The 22,933-nt window shown below is 47.1% G+C and overlaps 1 protein-coding gene across 21 annotated transcripts in view; it reads left to right on the top strand.

Moving 5' to 3' along the window:
- The window catches only part of TBL1X (transducin beta like 1 X-linked), a 210,793-nt gene that overhangs the window by 172,632 nt on the left and 15,228 nt on the right, over positions 1-22,933 (top strand). For 15 of the 21 annotated variants that reach the window (XM_070604918.1, XM_070604927.1, XM_070604923.1 and 12 more), the window contains 7 exons: positions 11,687-11,832; positions 14,673-14,931; positions 17,550-17,682; positions 18,085-18,226; positions 19,208-19,271; positions 19,404-19,501; positions 22,707-22,767. In XM_070604918.1, coding sequence (XP_070461019.1) covers positions 11,687-11,832; positions 14,673-14,931; positions 17,550-17,682; positions 18,085-18,226; positions 19,208-19,271; positions 19,404-19,501; positions 22,707-22,767 — 903 coding nt within the window. Of the gene's footprint in view, positions 1-11,650; positions 11,833-14,672; positions 14,932-17,549; positions 17,683-18,084; positions 18,227-19,207; positions 19,272-19,403; positions 19,502-22,706; positions 22,768-22,933 lie in introns of all 21 variants that reach the window. The other 6 variants (XM_070604912.1, XM_070604916.1, XM_070604914.1 and 3 more) reach the window with 1 other exon arrangement.

A 22,933-nucleotide genomic window follows, 5' to 3' on the forward strand; every position in this document is an offset into this window, starting at 1 on the left:
TGGGTGACCTGGAGCCCAGTGAGTGGACAGTGAGTATTCATTCCTTCCTTCTCTGAAAACTTCTGTAGCCCTCCCCTGCCTCAACTTGTGTTTGCTATCCTCAGTTCTTCGTGCACCCTCTGCATCATTTTTGCATGCACCTCAAGTATTTTATTAATATTTATTACCATTTCTCCTTAAATTGAATCACATTTTTCTTAAATGTACCAATATATCTATTAGTTGTGCTTGCATGATACACATTTAATTAAATAACTGTTAGATTTTAAAATATTTGCCTCTGTGCTACCTAAAATTATTTTGGGGCCCATCAGAGGTATGGGTGCCATCAGGGAATCCTCGATGTCCAAGAATAGAGCATTTGTCATGATTTTCAGTTCCACAAGTGTCTCTTAATGGCTCGTCCATTGAATGGTGGCATTGCCCTGGGTACTGGGGTTGCAAGGACAGATGAGAGAGGCCAGTTTAATTTTTTCCTCCTCGCCAAGGGAGGATCACAGATATTTGAAGAGCATCTGTCGCAGAGGCTGGTAAACGTAATATTGGAGGTGTGCGAGGAGGGAGCCCGGAAGAGAGGAGGTAGTTGAGCTGGTTCTGGAGCTAGAATTTTTCAGGCAGAGGCAGAGGAAGAGCATTTCAAGCAGAATCAAGACCTGAATGAAGGCCCTGAGTCACGGCAAAGCCCGGTGTGTTAGGGAAGAGGGAGGAGAAGAAAATACTAGAAAGTTGGATTGGCAGCAGGTTAACCCCAGGCTGAAACGTTTGAACCCTGTCCAGTGAGAAGCCATTCATTAGTTTTTGAAAATAAATCTGGAGGCAGTGTGAGTAAAGGAAGACGGAGCTGCCTAGTGAAAATTGAGAATCAACCAAAATGGTGCTATTGAGACCAATTAGCACCCAGAGAAAATGCTTATATTGTGTTAGGTAAAGACGAACAAGGATACAAAATTCTAGGACCACAGGAATTAATGTGAAAATTAATCTGCACAGGGAAAAGGGACTGGAGGAAATTCCCCCATGTGACAGCAGTTGTCGAGTGTATAATAATGTGACTTATTTCCTCTATCTTCCAAATTGTTTTCTGTTTTTCCCAAAGTCATATGTTAAGTTTTTATTGTAATTTTATTTAATTATTTATTTATTTATTTTGGTGAGGAAGATTGTCGCTGAGCTAACATCTCTGCCAGTCTTCCTCCATTTGTATGTGGGATGCTGCCACAGCATGGCTTAATGAGTGGTGTATATAGGTCCACGCCCAGGATCTGAACCTGCGAATCCCGGGCCGCTGAAGCAGAGCACTCAAACTTAACCACTACACCACTGGGCCAGCCCTTCCATTGTAATTTTTAATGGTACTATCCATTGTAAATCTCCAGTTTGGGGGTTCATGCTCCTATTTCCCAGTTTCTAAATATTGAATCCATGGTTCACGAAGGTTTGACACTGTTGGCTGTGGTGCCAGAAGGCTCCATCCCTCAGCCTTGCTTTTCCAAGTGGCCAGTGGCAGCTGGAGCTGAGCTTTGTCCACACACTCTGTCCACTGTGAGTCTCTGAGCATCTCAAGAAGAGCAGCCTCCCTGGCTGGCCCCTCCTGGGGAGCCGCCTGCCCCCAGCCAGTTGCTGGCCCGGGAGGAAGTAGCAACCTTCGTTTATAGCCTGACTAATGCTTTCTCCTCCTGCATGCTTCCCATGTGGAGAGGATATTAAAAGACTTGGCAGGGGCATGCAGTCTGCAACAGTCAGTGGCCTGAGCTGTACTCGGCCGCCACCCCTGGGGTCCAGGCCAGATGTTATAAGTGAAACCCTATTTTAACGAGGTCCTCCTGGTATTTCTTTTGGGTGCCATCCAAGGCAGTTCCATTTTACACTAAATTCCATGTTATGGCGGGTCATCTAGAACAGGTCTGCAGCACATAAAACCATTGTCGCTGCACTCAGTTTTCTGTAGCAAAATGTCAGGATTAGGAGAGAAGGTGAGGACTGGGTCTTGGGGATTTTTTCTTTTTTTAGTTTTCAATAAACACATTGAAATGTAACACTGATAGGAACATGTGTGGCCATTTGGACTGCAAAATCAAAAAGAATTCTCTGCATAGTTTTGTGCTTTTTGCTACCATGGATACAACTAGAGTTTACATACGATAACAATTGCTTCTCCAGCAGAAAATTTCATCCTCTGGTGACACTAATCCATCAGTTCCAAAGGAAGAAGTGAACCAATAGTAATTTAGCCCCCAAGATGAGAGTATGACTTCTTATTCTCCCACCTTTTCTGTTTACAAGCTTCTGACTCTATGTGTGTGTGTGTGTGTGTGTGTGTGTGTGTTGTCTGTCTGTCTGTCTGTCTGTCTGTCTGTCTGTGTTTTCCTCTGTTTGACTTGTTTGACTCAGCTACCACTTCATCACCCTTGGCCTCTCTTCCATGTTTATTTTATCAGTGCTCTCCCCACCCCCACCACCTTGAGTCAACCTGTTCCCACACTGACCACCTTGAGTCACCCTGTCCCCACCCTGAGAGGAAGGCGGGCAGCTTTCCAGGCAGCTGCAGTTCTGTTGCAGAAATCTTTATGACCCAGGAAATACTGATGGAGGGGAAGCCGCACTGACTCCCCTGTGATTAGGGATGTTACAGGGCCAGCGATATTTGCAGGAACAAAAGGAAGTGCTCCGTATCAGTTAGCAGTCCATGGTGTGTTCAGAAGGACTCCGCTGTAAAGTCCCTTCTCTGGAGCCAGGTAGGTTGAATCAGTATGTTAACCAGTGGCTCTTGGGTATTCATTAATCTTAGGGCCCATTAATCATGGGCTGGACCAACCACCAAGGTTGTCTATCCCACTCTCACAAGGCGGCTTTTGTGGGCGCGTGAAAATCATGTTACAAATCTTCCAACCACAAAGTCCATCATGTGTGTTTTCACTTCCTGTCTAATAGAGGACGTCCCCACCTGCTCACTCCCCCTGTTGTGTTCCTAAAGGCCCAGGCCCAGTTCCTTCTCTCTCTCTCCCCCTCTCTCTCTCTCTCCCTCTCTCTCTCTCTCCCTCTACTCCTCCCCCCCCCCCCCGCTTGTCCTTGTGTATGATGAGGTTTCTTGTGGCCCTGCGTGGCTCAGTGTGGCCCCTTCTCTTTGGAATTGTAAGTGATTCTTCTTTCAGTGACATTAACCTCTCCATGTTGTCACTCAGCCACCTCCATACATTAAAATCCTGGGGGTTTGAGTGGGACAATGAGGTCATTTTTTTCTCTACGTAGAATTTTAGAATTGAAAGGGACCTTGGAGATCATATAATTCCACCCGCTCGTTGGTCAGAAAAGGAAGCCAGAAGAGTGAATGAGGGCAGACCCAGCCCTTGCTCTGAGGGCCTGGGGAAGTGTGCCCTCTCCAGAATCGAAATGAAACCGCGCAGCATTCCTCCATTACTACATCGGATTTTGTGTGTTTGCTGTCTCCTTTGCTAACAGAGCTCTCTTTATGGGAGTGTCGTCAGCAGATACAGTTCATCTTTGTTTGCTTTTTGTAGAACAGAAAGCAATTGGCTAGTTTTCGCAATGTTGACCTTGTTTGCAACTTACTTTGCTGAAAGTGTAATGTGAATGGTGTTACTGATTAGATGATTTTCTTCCTTTTTTTTAAAAAAAGCTACCATTTTGAATCATTTACAGGTTTCTAAACAAATCTCACAGTAGTGTGTGGGTTAAGAGCATGGACTCAGAGGTCAGATGGCCACCTGCTAGTTGTGTGCCCTTTGAGAAATCACTTAACTGCTCGGTGACTCAGTTTCCCCATCCATAACATGCATTTAATAAGACTAACTCGTAGACTGTTGCTAACTCTCTGAGCTAATTTATGAAATGGGCTAATACACATAATAAGCGCTTAATCTCATTACTTTTATTATTGTTATTCTTCTCAAATAATATAATAATTTTTATTCGGGTTTATACACATGGCCAAGGGCCCTCTGGTGTTTTGAGACCGGCTTGTATGACAGTCTTCTTTGTCTAAAAACTGTTTTCCCTGGATTGTGCTGTTGTACCTAAATCCTTAATTCTTGTCCTTCTCCTTTAAAGTCTTTGATTCTGAGAATAGTGAGGACTCAGTTCTATTCACTTTCTTACCACCCTTCATTTATATCAGCCTCACCAGTTTTTCTCTTATCTGTTCTGCAAGTCCCTCTTGAGCACCAGCTGTGTACTGACATGGGGTGCCCTGTGTGTTAGAAAGTGAGTCAGGATGGGCTTGCTGCCTTTGAGGAGCTTCGTTCTTCTTGGGAGGTGTGGGGTGCACGTGAATAAAGAGAGCGCTGGCTGCTGTACCGCGGGAGATAGGGCGGGGCGGAGCACTGCGGTGGCTCAGAGAAGAGAGCAGTCACTTCCTCTGAGAGGACAGAGAAGGCTCCTGTGGAGGAAGACTGCCTGGCTGCAGCCACGATGGCTGAGAGGCGTCGGCAGTGGTGGAAAGGGAATTCAGGAACAGGGTTTCTCAGCCTCACACTCCGGACAAGCTTGGACTGGATCATTCGTCTTGGAGAGCCGTCCCGTGCATTGCAGGGTGTTTAGCAGCATCCCTCATCTTTACCTCCTAGATGCCAGTAGCACACACATACACACCCCATTGTGACAACTGAAAATGTTCCCAGATAGTCCTCTGGGGAACAGAATCACCCTCACTTGAGAACCACAAGCCACTGATCTAGACCAAGAGACCAGAATAGGCAGAGTCATCCCATAGGAACGCTGATATGTGCTGCAAGCAGAGCCACCCTGGGGAGGCAGTGAGCGATAGCACGGGCTTTGAACAGGCTGTGAGAGGCTTCGAGGGCCATGCGCAGCCCAGGGGTCCTGTCCCAGCCTGCAGCCTCTTAATTGCTCTTAAGAAGAGCACTAGGCTCCTTGGCAAAGTTACTATGATGGCTTTGTGTTACATCGAGTAGCACCTGTGAAGCTCATGGGCTGCTGCCCGCCATAGAGGAAGCACTCATTTAATGTCAGCTGCTGCTGTTATTACCGTTATTATCAGACCTAGTCCCAGAAGAGTGTCTCAGTGCCTTCAGGCTGCTATAACAAAGCACCATAGACTGGGGTACTGATAAACAGCAAACATTTATTTCTCACGGTTCTGAAGGCCGAGAAGTCTAAGATCAAGGTGCTGACAGATTCAGTGTCTGGTGAGGGCCTGCTGCTGGTTCATGGGTGGCCATCTTTTTGATGTAATTTCACATGGTGGAAGGGAGCAGAGGAACTCTGTGGCATCTCTTTTTTTTTTTTTTTAATTTTTTTTTAAAAGATTTTATTTTTCCTTTTTCTCCCAAAGCCCCTCCCCCCCGGTACATAGTTGTGTATTTTTGGATGTGGGTCCTTCTAGTCATGCCACGTGGGATGCCGCCCCAGCATGGCCCTCTGTATGTGTGTATATGTTAATGCACAGACACACATGTATACGTACACACATATATATGCACACACACGTAAATGTATATATCTAAATTGGCACGCTTTTCCTGTAAAGGAGCAGATCGTAAATATCTTGGGCTTTGTGGGCCATATTGTCTCCATCACACCTACTTAACTCTGCCATTGTAGCGTGAGACATATATATACATATATGTCAGCCATAGACAAATATATCACCTCATGGGTGTGGCTGTGTTCCAATAAAACTTTATTTATAAACACAGATGGTGGGCCTCCGTTTGCCTACCCCTGATCTAGACGATTAAAAATAAACATATTATGCCCCTTGGTTTTGGATAGTTGTCAGTATTCCAAGTATGCGAACCTGTTAAATATTTAATAAAGATTCTGCTTTTAATGCCTTAAATTGGTGCCTTTGGTATTTGTTTCTGCTGAAGATGCAAAACCAGCCGCACAGCTGCCTGAGAGTTACGTGTGTGCTTTTCTCTGCTGAATAAGCAGTATATCTAAGGACCGGTGAGTGGTAATGTAGCAGGTTTTGCTGATGAATTGGGCCAACATTAAGTGGGCAGAATGGTTCACTGTACAACTCAAATGGTTTGTAAAGCCATTTGTGAAAGAGATATGATTTAGCGGTGTTGTAATTGCAAGAAACACAAGGCATGTGCTTGGTTTGTTTTCAATCTATTTTTATTGCCTAGTTGGGGGAGACAAATTCACGTCCGGCTGTTTTTCTCTCTCCTGAGACTGTAGCAGCTTTCATTCCAAATGGACAGGACTTTACTCTTGAAGATCTAGCCATGCTTTGTATAAAATATAGTCCTTATTTTAAGCCTTTCCTCGCTTATCATGATTATAGCTTTTTTCATCCTTGGAAATATTTCTACCTCCTCTGGTTATTCCCCATTACTCAGTGTTGTCTGAATTCTGTGACCAATTGCGTGTAGAGGGCGACTTGCTTTTCAGTGGCAACAATCAACCCATCGTGTTTATAAATCAAGCAGAAATGTGAGTAGAGTAGACCTGTGGCTAGCATCCTTTTAGAGGTTTAGTTCCCCTGGGTCATTGGTTCGCAACCATAGTGGGGTCAATTAGGCAATATCTGGAGACGTTTTTGGTTGTCACGACTGAGGGTGCTACTGGCATCTAGTGGGTAGGGGCCAGGGATGCTGCTAAACATCCTGCAGTGCACAGGACAACACCCCCATCCCCCAGACAAAGAATGATCTGGCCCAAAGGTCAGTCATGTCACAGTTGAGAAAACCTGCTGTTGAGAGATTCCTCAGGGACACATCTTACTAAGTAGGTAGCAAGCCTGCTGGCTGCATTAATGACTCCAGGCTGGCCGAGCAGTAGACACTAGGGACACTAAGGCTTTGCCCTCACTCGGGTTTTTCATCAAGGTACCACCAAACTCTTTATTCTGTTCGTTTTTAACAACTTCCATACCTGCAATTAAGGCAGTCTGGAACATTCCGGTCTCTGTTACTGACATTCTGTTCTTTGTTCCTGCTGTTGTCGCATTGGGCAGAACAGTTGTGTTGAAAGCTGTGGGAAAGCTGAAAAGGCATAGGGCACAGAAGTCATACCACTCTGGCAAACTGCAAATGAACATGCTCATTAGCCTTGGACTCCAATTGGTAGGGGTGGGGTGCTGGTGGCGGTGGAGGCCAGGCCAGCCCAGGAAGAGAAGCATCCTGCCTAGGGATGCCCATCTTCCAAGATGGCGCCTTACACAACACCTTGGCACGTGGCAGAGCTCCAGCAGCCATGATCTAAGAGGAAGTGCTCAAGCAGGCCTTGCTTACATAGTCTGTGGGCATCTCCCTGGTCCACAGTGAATGAATGGCAGATCCAGAAAGTATCCTAGCAATCATTTCATCCAGTGTCCTCATTGCATAAAGAAGGAAACCTGGAAAAGTGATGTTTCTGCTAATTTGTGGTCTTCTGTCTAGATTCAAAGTGTCTGCGGGTCTGCTGCTCTCACATCTGGTTCTCCCATCAGCTCTTTGAGGTACTTTTTATCCCCACACCATAGAAAAGGAAATAGAGGCCCATCCATGTGAAGTGACCTGGCCCACGCACTCACTCGTTCGTGGTGGAACGACGACAGAACCCAGTGCTCCTGAGTGCTCCTGAGCTTTTCTCTACCCAACCCTCTCGCTTGCCTTCATGAAATCAGATTGGCCAGAAATCAAGAAGAAAGTCTTACAAACAAATGGAATGACACACTGTTGATTTAGAGCGCACACATAAATCCATCCAAAGAAATGTGACTAATGTAAATTTAAGCAGATAGGAGGACTCCTTTCAACAGTGATAGGGCACGTTACAGCAAGTGTTTCCAAAGATACCTACTTTTCAGTCATGGTTTACTGTCATCTCCAATAGAGGACCCAGGTATTAATCAAGGATGTTCAAACTCATGGTAGCCCTCGAAAGCTTTATCCTGCTTAGTCATCATTTTCCTTCAGTGGGGGAAATTTGTTCTAGCATTTAGCTTTCAGCTCTCTTCTTTGCCGAAGACTCAGACTCCCACGCCCTCAGTTCATCTTCCCTGCTCCATCCCCTTCTTTCAGCAAGCCTTAACTGAATGTTGTCATCAACATGTTCTAGAAATGGAGTCTACATTGAAGAGAGATAAGAAATTTATGCAACCAAGCCATATACTCAACATTTAAACACCTGGATACAGAAAGAAATCAAGGACATATTCAAGCCTTGGGTTAGGATTGAGTTTGTACCCTATATTTTTGCAAATTGCCTGCGCTTATATCTGTGGCTGCTGCTAATCAGAGCCTCTAGAGGTCCAGGTGGAAATGGAGTTGGCATCCACCTAGAGAATTTAAGAATTTTGATTCCTATGCTTGTAGGTCTTAGGATATAGGGTAAAAAGATGAATCCTGGAATCACATAGTCTATAGAGTTGAAATTCTAAGTCAGCCTCTCATTGCACATAGGAGTCTTGGACAGGTTATCTAATTTCTGCAAGATTTGCCCTCCTCGTGTCTAAAACAAGAACAGCACCAACTCTGAACACCTGCTGTGAAGAAGGAGCTAGTGGACACAGAGCTTCCAGGTTTGGTTAAAGGAGGTAGTGTGGTCGGAATCTGCTCTGCTTCATGGACCTTCAGTAGCAATTCTATGGCCCTGTGTTGCTTGAGGGACTGAATGAATGAGTGAGTGAAATATACTGCTGTAAACTGAATGTTTGTGTCCCCCCAAAATTCATATATCGAAACCTAATCTGCAGTGTGAGGGAATTTGGAGGTGGGGCCTTTGCGAGGTGATTAGGCAGAGGGCAGAGTCTTCATGAATGGGATTAGGGCCCTCATAAAAGAGACCCCAGAGAGCTCCCTCACCCCTTCTGCCATGTGAAGACCCAAGAAAAAGATGGCCATCTCTGGACCAGGCAGCAGGCCCTCAGCAGACATCAGTTCAGCTGGCACCTTGATTTTGGACTTCCCAGCCTCCAGAGCTGTGAGAAAGAAATGTATGTTGCCTGCGCTTCTCAGTCTGTGGTATTTCGTTATAGCAGCCCGAACGAACGAAGACATATGCCAAAAGCTTGACTTCTCTGCCACAGTCGCTTCATCGGTCACTGAGATTTATTTGTCAGAAGCGCTCATCAGCAGTTAATGCTGTGCTCTCACCGTAGCACTCAGTAGTCATTTCTAGGTGGAGTGTCGTGGTGGGCTAAGAGTGGTGGCCCACTGCTTGAGTTGGATCTCGGCCCCAGCCCTGTGAGCAGAGTGCTGGGGTCTGTCAGTTACCTTCACGGGATCTCGGGACCTGATCTGTAAAGGGGAAAGGAGCAATGAGGGATTGAGTGCAGAGGGTTTCCAGGAGGCCTACATGAATTCGTGCAAGTTCTTGGAGCACTGCCTGGCCAAGAGTAGGCACTGTGTAAGGGCTGGCTGTTTTCATTGTTACTGCAGTGGACGTGGTCCTGCGCTCGACTTTTTAAAGATACCAGGAGGATCAGAAGTGGCCCTCGCAATCCAGTGTTCTCTCCCATCAGCTGGTCAGGACACAAATGGAAGAGAAGGCAGGGGCCGGCTGAGTCAGGTCTGCAGCCATGAACAGTTATGAATTCTTAGGAGAGAGAGACTACTATGGCCAGAATATATAGGGAAGATTCCGGGAGATGGGGAGTGAGGCCAAGAATCCACTTGGGCCTTCTCCATCCATTGACCCGGGATTTTCCTAGCCTACACCTTGCCGGAAACTTGAGTGGTAACAGCGTGGAGATAAGACTGTGTAGTGTGGCAGAGACCCAGGGAACAAGGTCGTTGGTTAACACGAGGGTGGGTTGTTCTGTTTTGGTAGGAGTGGGTGGGGGAAAGGAGAGTGGAGAGAGAAAACAAGTTAGAAGGAAAAGGTAAGGCCGATTAGAAAGGACCTTTGCTTCCATGCTCCAGAGAGCAGGAGCGGAGGAGCCACGTGGGAGAGAGCCTCTGCGGGGCTCTCCTGTGCAGTCTAATTTGGGTAGCTACATGGCTATGTGCAACTGATTGTCAACTTAATAGCAGCTACCATATTACTCTACGAAGTAAACAACATATTTTATATATTCTTCATAATCGGGCAGTGAGGAATGAACAGGGGATGGATTGAGGAGGAGAGAGAAAAGGGAAGGAGAATGCAGACACAGAAATCTCCTTTCGTGGAGGAACATTCCCATCTGGTGAGCATTTCGTTTATTGCAAAGTCTGGTTATATTTTGATAAGAAGAGGTGGAAATGCCAATGCTGTTGCATCTGCTGGGAGCCGGGGCCCATTGGCTGTCCCCATTTGGCTGATGAAGGTGGTGTTCTGGGAACGGGAGTGTGGGAGGCAGTGTGCAGGCTGCAGAGGCGGGGCACAGGGAGCCCCCGGCGAGCCCCAGGCAGCCCACCAGTATGCAGGGCAAGGGAGCTGGGAAGGTGCTCATGGGAGACACACCCTAGGAGCGAGATTCCCGGCATCCCTGCAAGTGAAGGAGCTGACAGAGAGTAGAAGGGAAACTCTGCCAAGCTGGTCATGCCAAGAAAGGTCGGAAGAGTTCAGCCTTGTGGAATAACCAGATTCTACACCTGCAAACCGGCGTTGCCGTAGGCAGTGGGCAGAACATCCTAGCAAGGGGGTTACAGTGTTCACTCAGAAGTCCTGCTTCCTTCTCCTTTGCCTGATCAGTGGAAAATATAAACAGGGAGAGAGTTCAGAGGTATGCACTGGGAATGCCTTTGGCCCCACCCCACCTCTAGCCAGGGAGCCGAGCATGGGGGTCCGTATCACTCACACAGGTCCCCAGAGCCCCTGTTGGCCTCCACTCCCCAAGGATTCCAAGCTCCTGGGCACCCTCGGCCGCCCTGGACCAAGCAAGGTGATGATAAACCACCAAACTGGGTACTCCTTTGCATAAAACACCTGCAGCAGCCTGGGACCCCAGCAGTAAGATGCCCCTTACTCTCCTTGAGGAAGGGCTGGTGCAGGTTCCCAGTTGCCCTCAGACCCCCATGTGGACCCCCAGTGCCTCCTTCCCTGCCTGTCCCGTTGCCTTCTTGAAAGAGGCCTTGTTTCCACTCGCAGTAGTCATCCTTCATCCACACCCTACCTGTGAGTCCCTTCAAATCCAAGCTTTCCATTATCAGTAGCTGCCTATGGAGGCAATCAGTGAGGAATGTTGGGGGCTGCAGGGGAGAAGCCAGCACATCTTAGCCTGGGGAAATTCCCAGTGTTTCGCTAAAACGATTGTGGGCCCCACCGATCGGTCCAGAATAGCCTCTTTTTCTTTGGACATTTGGTTGTGAGATTCATTTGTCCCCATGTACTGGGAGTGCTTGGGGCCCGGCACTTGCCGACCCCAATCTTCTTGGGTTGAAAAGGTGCCCTGTGTGCGCTGCAGCTGGGCTGGGGACGCAGAGAGACCTAAGCATTGAGCTTCTGGAGAGTGGTGCGAAGCCAGGGAGACGGCCTAGAGTCAGATTTCTGTAACAGAAACATTTACCCAGTGCACACTCTGTCCTCTCTTTTGCTTTTAATAATGCTAAAACGGCTCTACCCTTTAAGCTGTGTTTCTGTCCTATACAAACAGAGCTCTTCCTCAGTCTGCATCCCTGCCCTTTCCTGCCCGCTTCACCCCACATCAGAAGCCGGCTGTCCCGCAGCGATGTCCGCCCCTGCTAGTTAAGCGCGTTTGAAATCGGTGGTGCCACCTTTCAGGGTCAGTGGCTGCGCCTTCTGCTCTTCCGTTCAGGTCTCACGGAGCCCTGGCTTCCCTCTCCTGCTGCAGGTTTCTCCCACTCGGCATTCACGTTCGGTATCGAGAGCCACATCAGCCAGTCCAACATCAATGGGACGCTAGTGCCGCCAGCTGCCCTCATCTCCATCCTGCAGAAGGGCCTGCAGTATGTGGAGGCTGAGATCAGCATCAACGAGGTACGTGCACCCCCAGGGCCCCCCAAGCCAGCAGCCCCCAGGAAACATGGCATAGCTTGGGCAACACGCGCAGATCTAATGCGCAGTTCCCTAAGGTCTTTGACAGCAAGTTGCAGCGTTTATTTTTTCACTTTGTGTTAATATTTATTCAACTAGGGGATGGTGCTGATGTCGATACACACGGAGCAAGCTTTCGATGCCCCGTGCACGTCTCTGTTTTCCATAGACATGTGCAGAATTGCTGGCGGTTGACCGATCATCACAGTATCACAATATCTTGCCAAATGTGAAAGGCGCAGCAGTTTTCAGCTGCTTTGTACTTCAGAGCGGGTGTTCGCCTTGCACATGTACAGAAAGTGCTCCCCTTGATTTCTCTGAGCAGGTCGGTGAAAGAGGGACCCCGTGACACATTGAAGTAGCATCTGTATTTCTTGTGACCCCTACAAAGGGCACAACCAGAGAATCAAGGAAAGAGAGATGGCGACTGTTGTGTTCAAGAGGATTTCAAGTCGTGATCTTATTATTCAGCTCATTGTAGAGCTGGTGTGGGGAGAGTGGAACAATAATTATAAGTTAAAATCACACCAATTTTTAAAATGGGTTGTTTTGGTTTGAAACAGCTCCCCAACGCTCCCTCCTGTTTTGCTCTTGGGATTCTCCTGTGAAGATGCCCAGGGCTCCGCGTCATCTGTGCGACCTTTCTCTCAGAGATCCTCCGAGTCCCTGATGTTTACTCCGCACTTTCCAGCTCCTTCTTTGGCCCTCCTTCCTCCCACCTTGATCCAGGCACGCTGTTCTGCCCATATTCCCCGCATTCCATCAGGATCCCTCTCGCACAGCTGAGGCCATCAAATGCCCATGCGTGCCCTCTGTACCACCAAATTTCCAAGGGTAGCCAGCTCCTCAAAAGACCCGTTCCACAGGTCACCCCACCCTTGGGCCCATCTCCCTGAATCCTTCCAGGGTTTCCTCCATCAGGTCCTCCTTTGACTTGATCTCGTCCTTACAAACCTGTCTTATTCATAGCATTTAACTCTGTGCTCTTTCTTTTCTGACATTGGTCATCTCCTCTTTCCTCGTCTTATACCGGGTGCCCAGAGCTCTTCCACAGGTTCCTTGAGGCCCCATCTGGTCTCTTTTTCCAACCACAAAGTGTGGGGATAGGAGTACAGGCCTCCGGAGGCCCCACCAGCCCTCGGATGGTGTGATGCTGTGATTCGACTTCCCTGCCCTTCTCCCCGCCACCCCCCTCCCAGGAATGCAAATTCCATTATGTCTAGAGGAGAATGAAGGTCCTTTCCTCAGTCACTTAGGTTTCAGGTCGTTAAAAGTGAGACAGCATGCTCCCAGAGTTCAGGCTAGGAGGTGTTGTTATTACTCTGGTCACTTACTACTTTGTGCAAAGTGATCATCCTTTTGGGACATGAATATGTGAAGAAGGAAAGTGACAGGGAAGTGTGCTCACCAGTCAGTCAACATTGGCCACTCCACAGCCAGACCCGGGGGTACAGTGGCTGATGAGCTACATGTTTTGCATTGTTTTATGTTGTTTCCTTATTTTCTAATACTGTCACCAGAAGTCCGCTCGAGGGGTGGTGGATCGTGAGATGCTCTCCCGCTGAAACTCAGGTCTTCCAGTTCTTCCTATTTCTGAAGTAATTCAAGTTCACAACACACAGAAACGTGTTTGCACTTGCAAAAGACAATCCGGAGGCACTGAGTTTCATGTGATTTTAATATTTGGAGCACTTGCTAAGGAAAAAACTTTGTCCTGTATTTTTAAGGGGGTATGGAAATTTTTTTCATGGGTGATGGAAACCAGAGAATCAAAAGAAAGTTCAAAAAATGTGAATCAGAACTAAATGATAATGAGCTTTGTGTGACTCTAATATTTGGAGCACTTTCTAAGGAAAGAACTTTTCTCCTGTATTTTTAAGAGGGTATGGAAATTTTTCCATCGTAAATGGAAACCAGAGAATCAAAGGAAGTTCAGAAAACATGAATCAGAAGTAAACAATGCTGTTGTCAGTATATCATGGCTATATTTAGTCTATGCCCTGAACCCAAAAAGTCATTTCAAATGGCAGCAAATGCGTATTTGATTGAATCAGATGGACAGATGTCCTAGGAATGAAATCCTGATTGGTGCAGGAGTCTCTAATTTGGGCTTGAGGCTTCCGAAGAGCTGCCTCTCCCACAGGAAAGGTAGTTATTCTCAGAGACTTCCCACACTTGTCCCAGCATCTGGGCAGGCTTCTCAACCTTGGCGCTGTTGACATTTGGGGTCCCATGTTTTTTTGTTGGGGGGGCCACCTGTGGTGCACTGTAGGATGTTGAGCAGCATCCCTGGTCTCTACCCACTAGGTGCCAGCAGCACCTCCCCAATTGTGACAACCAAAAATGTCTCCAGACATTGCCAAAGTCCATGAGGGGGCACAGTCTTCCCCCCCACAATGAGAACCACTGTATCATCAGGGATGGCACTTTTTGTCATGAAATCAAGTAGAAAGGTTCAGAGGTGCCTAATGCCCCCATTCAGTTTTGTGTTTAGCAAATATTGGGTCTCCCCCTGAGGGCGACCATTGCTCTCAGGTCCTCCAAGGATGCTCACCCTGGCCTGCCCCCTATCCCCACCCTGCCCACCTGCCCCGGCCCACTGTGGATCCCATCACATTGCTCTGGGCGCCCGGTCCATGCCGGCTCCCTCCGCGGCCCCACACTCCTGGGCCTGCACTTCTGCTCCACTGTCCTGCACCTGTCTTGCCTGCAGCACAGAGGGCCGATGCCCAGAGATGCCGTGTGGCGGGAGCTGACAGCTGTCCCCTTGGCTTTCTCCCCAGGATGGCACGGTCTTTGACGGCCGCCCCATAGAGTCCCTGTCCCTGATCGACGCTGTGATGCCTGACGTGGTGCAGACACGGCAGCAGGCCTTCCGAGAGAAGCTTGCTCAGCAGCAGGCCAGTGCGGCAGCAGCGGCGGCGGCAGCAGCCACGACAGCTACAGCAGCCACTGCGACCCCAGCAGCTGTTTCCCAGCAGAATCCACCAAAGAATGGAGAGGCCACGGTGAATGGGGAAGAGAATGGAGCCCACGCAATAAGTAAGTGCGGGCTCCGGCGTTTGCAGGCTTGAGCTTCTGGTAGTTTCTCTCTTGCGTCTGAATGTGGGCCAGTCCAGAGGACTCCTTCAGGGTCTGCCTGCTGTCGTGTCTTATGAGCTGCTTTCTAACGCTGGCTTACTGTTCGGCCCAAGGGCTGCACGCTCCAGGTTTTCATCAGAGTCCTTAGATGTGACGTTCTTTATTCACACATCCTCAATTGTAGGCAGTCCTCCTCCTTTGAGAACATTTCATATGACAAGGGAAGGACCACGTCATTACTGTCCAACAGAAAAAGGTCTCATTGGCGGAGGCCCCTGATCCCATCGGCCAGCCTTCTGTGTTGAGGCTGTTCAGCCAAATTCTGGTCTAATGGTTGAGCTCATGGGCTCCCTCACTGAGAGGGCACCAGGGCCCCAGACAGCAGGTGTCATCTTCCTGGGTCTTTGCAAAACCCTGGAAGGTTAGTCCCTGTTAGGTATTTGCCCAAGAGTATGTGCACGTGAGTCAGAGAGCCCAGACTTTTACCCGAGAACGTGACTCCACTTTGACGTGCTGCTTATAAACTTAGAGACTGCTCCAGGATCTAAGTTCAAAACATACTCGTGTGTGTGCACATGCATGTGTGCATGTGAGGGTGTGCATATGTATTATGGATACGTGTGCACGTCATTGTGCTCATATACATGTGAGTATGTGCGAGTGAATGTGCATACATGTGTGCATGAGTGTGTCCATACAAGTGCATGTGAGGGTGTGCATGTGAGTGTGCGAATGAACGTGTGCATGTGAGTGTGTGCGAGTGAATGTGCATGTGCATACATGTGTATGTGAGTATGCAAGTGAATGTGTGCAGGTGAATGCATACATGTGCATGTGAGTGGGTACGAGTGAATGTGCATGTGCATACATGTGTATGTGAGTATGCAAGTGAATGTGCATACATGTGTATGCAAGTATGCAAGTGAATGTGTGTGTGCATGTGAGTGTGTGAGAGTCAATGTGTACGTACGTGTGTGTGTGTGCACATGTATCATGCACATGTGTGTCTTCTCCTTTCTTTAAACATTGTTTTCCTCTGAACAGCCGTGCTGCCCTAGCAGTCTGGGAGAGTGGAGATGGCCGTGGTGGTGATGCCTCACCCTGTGGGCCCAGTCTCCATGGCTTCCTCGTGTGCAGCTGGCCGGCCACCTGGCCACCTCAGATGAGGCTGCAGCTCGCACCCAAGCACCAGGGCAGGCTGTCATCCACAGGCACAGCGAACGAACTCTTCAAGTCTCTCCGGCTAGTTTTCAGATCTAGCACTGAGAGGAAAGCCCATCCGGGCTGTAGTGCAGGTTCCGTTACAGTAGGGTGACTTAATGGCCATCTGTCTAGTGTGAAATGAAAAGACGTCCCCGGCAGGCTCCCTAATCAGTAGTAACAAGGTCCAGAATGATGGGGTGGGGAAAGAAGAAGAAGAAAATATGTGGTTTCTACCCATAGGTCATTTAGTGGCTGTCCACTCACGTGCAGTACAACCCTCAAGTTTTCACAACTAAGATGGAAAGAAATGTAATTGTTTTCTTAGTCTTCCATCACAGAAACTAATTTGTAATTGGTGAACTTCGAGCAATCTGTATGTCTGCCAAGAGAGAAATTTTGCAGAATTTTAAATGGCACCGATTTCTTTTAAATCTTAAGAAACTCTAATGGAATGTGGCTGCATAGAGACGAGTGTGCAACATACAGCCTGCAGGCAACTCGCAGACAGAGGGCCTTCAATTCATTAGTACCTGTGGGTTCCTTTTTGCCTGAGGGCTTGCTGCCCCCCTCCCTGGCACACCTTCCTCTGCTTTCCGACTTTTGCTTTCTCCCTGAAGCCTGGTGCGAGTTCTGCACTTTATTCCCATCTTTCTGCAAGGCAGGCCGTGGCCATACCGGAGTGTGTGCGGTTACATTTCATTCTGACCCTCAAGAATCTTTTTCCTCCTGCCACTTTGGGGAAGAACAGCCACTTTCCAGAATGGTTCCCTTGAAGATGGCATTTAGCATGGCTTGTCTCCACTGTCATCAAGCATACCCAAGAACCCAGAATCAGGATCCCACGGTTCATCCAGGGTGGGCTCATTCAGTTAGAAAGGCTGGCAGTTCTGCTTGGTTTGAGAAGTCTGACACAAAGGTGACTGCAGTAAGAAAAGAGCATTTGAGTCCCAAGAACATGAGGGTGTTTGAAGGCAGGCGGGGGAGGATGTTGGGTATACTGGTGGGAGCTTCAAGATGAAGAGGTGACACCTCAGAAGGGTGCTCCCCAGTAATTAATGACTTGTCCCATTGGAGAACAAAAATCGTCTGCTGGCTCTTGTCATCTCTCTCCAGTCTTGTTCTGGTTGTTGCTAGACCTTAGTCTGGCCCTACTTATGAAGAATAGATAACAGTTTTTATTCCTCTATCAAATTTGGAGACTGTTGAAACAAAGCAACATATTATATTTACTGAATTGCACAAAAGCTATGATTTAGTTATAATCATCAGAGGTAATATTACTTAGTGCATAAAAAGAAGGTATTTCTAAAACGTCCCCTGAGAATGAATTTCTTTTGTATTGATCAGCTGTGGGTTTTTACTGTTTCCCATGACAGATAATCACTCAAAACCAATGGAAATAGATGGGGACGTTGAGATTCCACCCAACAAAGCCACAGTCCTCCGGGGCCATGAGTCCGAGGTGTTCATTTGTGCCTGGAACCCCGTCAGTGATCTCCTAGCGTCTGGGTAAGGATGGCAGCTGGGTGTGCTCCAGAGTCTGGGGTTCCAAGATGCTCGCTCTTCTCTGGAATTCTGCCTCATGGGACACACGCTTCCCTCTGACCTTGTTTGTGGTGTCTTTCCAGTGTGTGCAGCCTGAGGCCTGGGGTGTGTGCCCCACTCCTCCTTAGACTATGGGAACAAGAAGTCCTTGTTCCAAGCCTTTTCTCAGTGGGATGGGGAGCAATGCCAAGACATTTAAAATGACTAATACAAAGATCAAGAGGAGAAAAACGCAGTGAGCGAGGGGTATTAAAAAGATGGAAGGCCACAGGCCACAGATGGCTGACCTAGCCAGACAGCAAGTAGTGACGAGCTTCAGTTCCCCTTGAAGCGAATGTTGAACGACTCCATGTTTTCATCCTACAGATCTGGAGATTCGACTGCAAGGATATGGAACCTTAATGAAAACAGCAATGGGGGCTCCACCCAGCTCGTGTTGAGGCACTGTATACGAGAAGGGGGACACGATGTCCCAAGTAATAAAGACGTGACCTCGCTGGACTGGAACGTAAGCATCTGCCGCCTCCCAGATGTTAAATCTGTAACATCTGCCAGGCGTCACGGCGAGGGCTGCGTGTTGGAGCGTGTGCGAGCGCAAGGACGCAAAGGGTCCCGTTTGCCAGCCGCCCCGGGGGCTAGTGTCATGGGGGCTCTCTGTTTCTGAGAGTTCCTAACGAGGCTGCATTGGGCAGACAGCTAGCTGGGTGTTCACTAGTCATTCCGCATATGTCTGTAAGATGAGTCGGATGGTTTTATCGGGGCAGCTAGGCCAAGGGGAGCCCCAAGATGGTTGTGCTGGGAGATGTGATGAGCAGCCAAGGACAGATGACCTTCCCCCTTGATACTCCAGCAGCCGGTGTTCTGTGCATTTATACGGGGGACACACACAGGGCTTTATAACTTCTTCTGACTTTCTCTTGTTCTTGATAGTGTTTCTGGACATTCTGTCATTTCCTCACAGACTCTACTCTTCTCTATGTGCAAACACATTTTTAAAAGCTTACTTAAGTCTCCAAAAGTCTCCTTATAACTTGTCACATGGGATTTTTTTTTTTTAAGATTTTATTTTTCCTTTTCTCCCAAAGCCTCCCGGTACATAGTTGTGCATTTTTAGTTGTGGGTCCTTCCAGCTGTGGCATGCGGGACGCTGCCTCAGTGTGGCTCAATGAGCAGTGCCATGTCCGCGCCCAGGACTCGAACCGGCAAAACCCTGGGCTGCCAAAGCAGAGTGCACAAACTTAACCACTCTGCCACGTGGCCTGCCCCTGTCACATGGGATTTTTAATTATGTCATCAGGTGTGAGTGGTTACATTGTATTTTCCTTGCTCCCTCACCTCCTTGGTTGCAACTCCTATGTTTTAATTTAGGAACAGTGTGAGCTAAAGTTAGTGTCTTACCTGGGAACTTATTAGTGACTTAAGAATATCTTCGATTTTTCAGTCCTGCCCTCCTAAGCTGTTTTTGTTGGTCTGTGTTTCTGGCCCACAGAGTGATGGCACACTGCTGGCCACAGGTTCATATGATGGTTTTGCAAGAATATGGACGGAAGATGGTAAGTCCTGCCTCCCTCGGGTTGGGGTTGGAGAAGAGGTGCTTCAGCGTGTAGTCTTCGAGTGAACAGACTATGACTTTGAAGTCAACGACAAACAAGTTTACTGTTTTTTGTATGTTTTTTACATAACAGGTAACCTGGCCAGCACCTTAGGCCAACATAAAGGCCCCATCTTTGCCTTGAAATGGAACAAAAAGGGGAATTACATCTTGAGTGCTGGTGTAGACAAAGTGAGTAGTAGCTTAAAATACATCTCTTTGATCTAGAGATGCTGATTTATTTTTAATCTCTAGATAACATCGTGGTTTCTTTGAATTCTAAGACTTTCTGCTTCCCCTTAAGAAATCAAAAGAACTTGTTTAGATTTTGTTTATTTTCTTGGTTTTGATCTTACTGTTAATTTATAACACATCATCTTTTAATATATTAAACTGTTGCACAGACTTTGTGCATAGCTTCCCGCATTTGTTCTAAGGCACATAAGTTCAATGACAGGAAGAAGAGATTTCCAAACTGCGTTTGCTAACACTCAAAGAGGCAAGCTGGTGTGGGGTGTGCTGTGCATACACTTGCACCCACTGAGTGATTTTAGAAGCACAGACTGTTTTCCTCACCAGCCTTCTGTTTTCCTCCTTTGGTGGATTGTTACTTCCCATTGTAGACTGCAGATTTCTCTGAGAGCAGTAGAATAGACACACATACAAGAGTGCCTGCTCCCAACAGCCTGCGGGGCAGATGCCAAGTTTACAGGCTTTGTCCCTGGCCGGAGCTACCAGGCGGAGGTGATGGCACTAAATGCGAGTGGCTGCGAACACCCGGGTGCATCTAGCAGCCGTCACCAGGGGAGGGAGCACAGGACCAAGAGTAGGGAGGTGCAGGCGGCGCCCCGGCTCTGGGTCTGATGAATCCAGCCCGTCTCAGCCTCTCTGGGTTTCCTCAGTTGTTGAGTGACAACAATAACTTGGAATGAACGGTGTGCCATTCCTGAGACTCAGTAGGAATTCCAAGTCATTGCTTTGGAAAAGAAGTATTAGCAAGAAATGAATAAGAAGTGGGGCGGGGAGCACGTTTTCACATCAGTTTGTGTTTCTACAACTAGAAACTGTGTCTGAATACTGTACTTTGCTTTGGTCTCTAAAAGCTTCACATTTTCATCATGGCTTCAGGATAATTTGAAACCCTTAGTAAGTTGCTGCTTTCTATTCATTCATGTTCTAAAAATTAATATAAAATAATAGACAGACCTGTAAACATTGGCACGCTCTTGGAGAAATCATAGTTGCATTTGGCGAACTGCAGCCCACGGGCCAGATCTGGCCATCACTTGTTCTTCTTGAGGCACACCTACACGCGTTTGTGTAGAATTGTCCATAACTGCTTTCACACGACAACAACAGAAGTGACTCAGAGACTGAAGGGCCCTCGAAGCCTAAAGTATTTACTATCTGGCCTTGACAAGTTTGGTGACCCCCGCACTAGAGGAGAGCCCTCTAGGTGAATGCATCATTCATTCTTGATCTTTCTCTGTTCTAAGCCAATAAACCCTTCATTCAAACTCGTTAGCCTAATGTCTAATATTGAAAAAGCTGAGCTGCTGTGGTTGACACACTAAATGTTCTCACAGAAACACCACCAAATTTTCCGTGAGATGTTCTGGTTCAGATATTGCGCACACACAGCACTTTGTCGTGTCAGCAATATAGCTGATTGAATTATTAAAATGATTTGTGCAAATGATCACTAACCTTTAAGAAGCACTTTACCTACCGCATGTGTTGGCCCATTCGATGCTCCCAAGATGGGAGGCAGGCCCTGGTGGGGTGGATCTCATTTCACAGGGGGCTTTGCTCATCTACTCGGGACACACTGGCCTAGACTGGAGGTGGAGTTGGAACTCAGGCCTTGGGTCACTAGTCATTACTGTCCTTTGACTTTCACAGAATTCTAAAGAGTTCTTTGCATCCTCACCTCCTTATTCCAGGGGCTATTTTTTATATTTATTTCTGATTTTCTAGCTGTTTATCCTTTTTGACTCTACCAGATGATGAGCTGTGTGGTCAGTGAAAATGCACTTGTGAAATTCTCTTAGTCCTTGGGTCATACACTATCTGCCATTATTAGTCAGCCATGGCGGGAATAATAGTAATGTTCTTGAAAGTAATACCCAGGGAGGAAATGTAATTTACACGATTGCTGGCCTTGACTATCCGTGCATGCTTAACCCAAAGTGGCTAAAGTATCTTTCAGATTGTTAAAAGCTTTTGTGTAATCTATGTTTTCTTTTGTCCCGTGTATAGTTAATGTAAACATTAACAAACAAAACATGATACAATTACTGATGTGGTATCTGAAATTCTATCAGAATTGTGAAAGAGTTTATATATTCTCTGCAGTACCAGATTTGTTTGTGAGTGGCTAAATTAAGAAAAGAGTTACAGTCCACCAAACAAACAAGTGTTAACTGGCCTAGAGCTGACCCCAAACTTCGAGAACCAAGTTTCAAAGATACTGACAGCTCTGAGTATTTCCTCTGAAAATTTCTGCCATCAACACAGCACTGTGACCAGTTCTTCTTAAAGCAAAATCTTTATCGTCATTGACAGGGAGGTGGATAGGTTCCAGTTAAGTTGAAAATTTCAGTTGATTAAGACTCAATTCCGATGGTGTTCATTGAGCTGCCTCTGGCTGCCTCCCTGGGTGTCTTCCCAACATCAGTAAGCTCATAAGAATTCATGATTTACTTTGTTTTCCAGGGCAGAGGTCATTTTACCCCCTTATTTATAGACCAATAAATCAGCCTCACCCCTGCGTAATTCAATTTCTCTGCTGTACCCAGTATTCCCAATTCAGGGGGTGACGGTCAGGGGAATTTTCAGAAATGCCGGTTTCGGTAGCTCTTCATTTGGAAAATCCCAGAAAGATGTTTACATATGCTTTGTTCTAGGTTTTTCAACAGTTTTCCATGTTTGAGGATGAGGGGGAATCCCCACCAATTTTGGTGGTTTTCAGAGTATCAGTTATGGCTGCTGTGTCTCATGGAGCAGCCCTCAGCACCTGTGGCTGTTGAGGTCATAACATGTGGCCATCCAGATTAAGTGTAAAACTCACACTGGGTTCCAAAGACCTAGATGAAAAAGAGAATGCCAAATATCTCATTAATACTTATATACTGATTACATGTTGAAACAATAATATTTTGGCCATAGTGGAATGCAATAAAATATATTGTTAAAATTAGTTTTACAAGTTTCTTTTTTTTAGTGTGCTTGCTAGAAAATTAAACATTTCCTGTGTGATTCACATTCTATCCCTGTTGGACAGTGCTGGTTTAGAAGGAAGAGGGGCTCGCTGCCTTTTCTTGTACAATAAATTTTTCTGAGAAAACTTTGCAAGAAGAATAGTTACTAACTTCTTCTTTTTATTTGCGGAGCGCAGACAACAATAATTTGGGATGCCCACACAGGAGAAGCCAAACAACAGTTTCCATTTCATTCTGGTGAGTTGTGGGGTTTTTTTGTAATTCAAAAATAATAATTCAGAGTCTTATGAAATGTCCCAAAATGTCATCGTGACTGATTGGAGGAAGGAGGCCATGGAATCTGGCTGGTGGGAAGGAAACCCATTTCGTGGCAAGTATTGCTCTTAAGGTTTACAAGATACAG

Source organism: Equus przewalskii, chromosome X (assembly GCF_037783145.1).
Source record: "Equus przewalskii isolate Varuska chromosome X, EquPr2, whole genome shotgun sequence".
In the NCBI taxonomy this organism is placed as follows: Eukaryota; Metazoa; Chordata; class Mammalia; order Perissodactyla; family Equidae; genus Equus; species Equus przewalskii.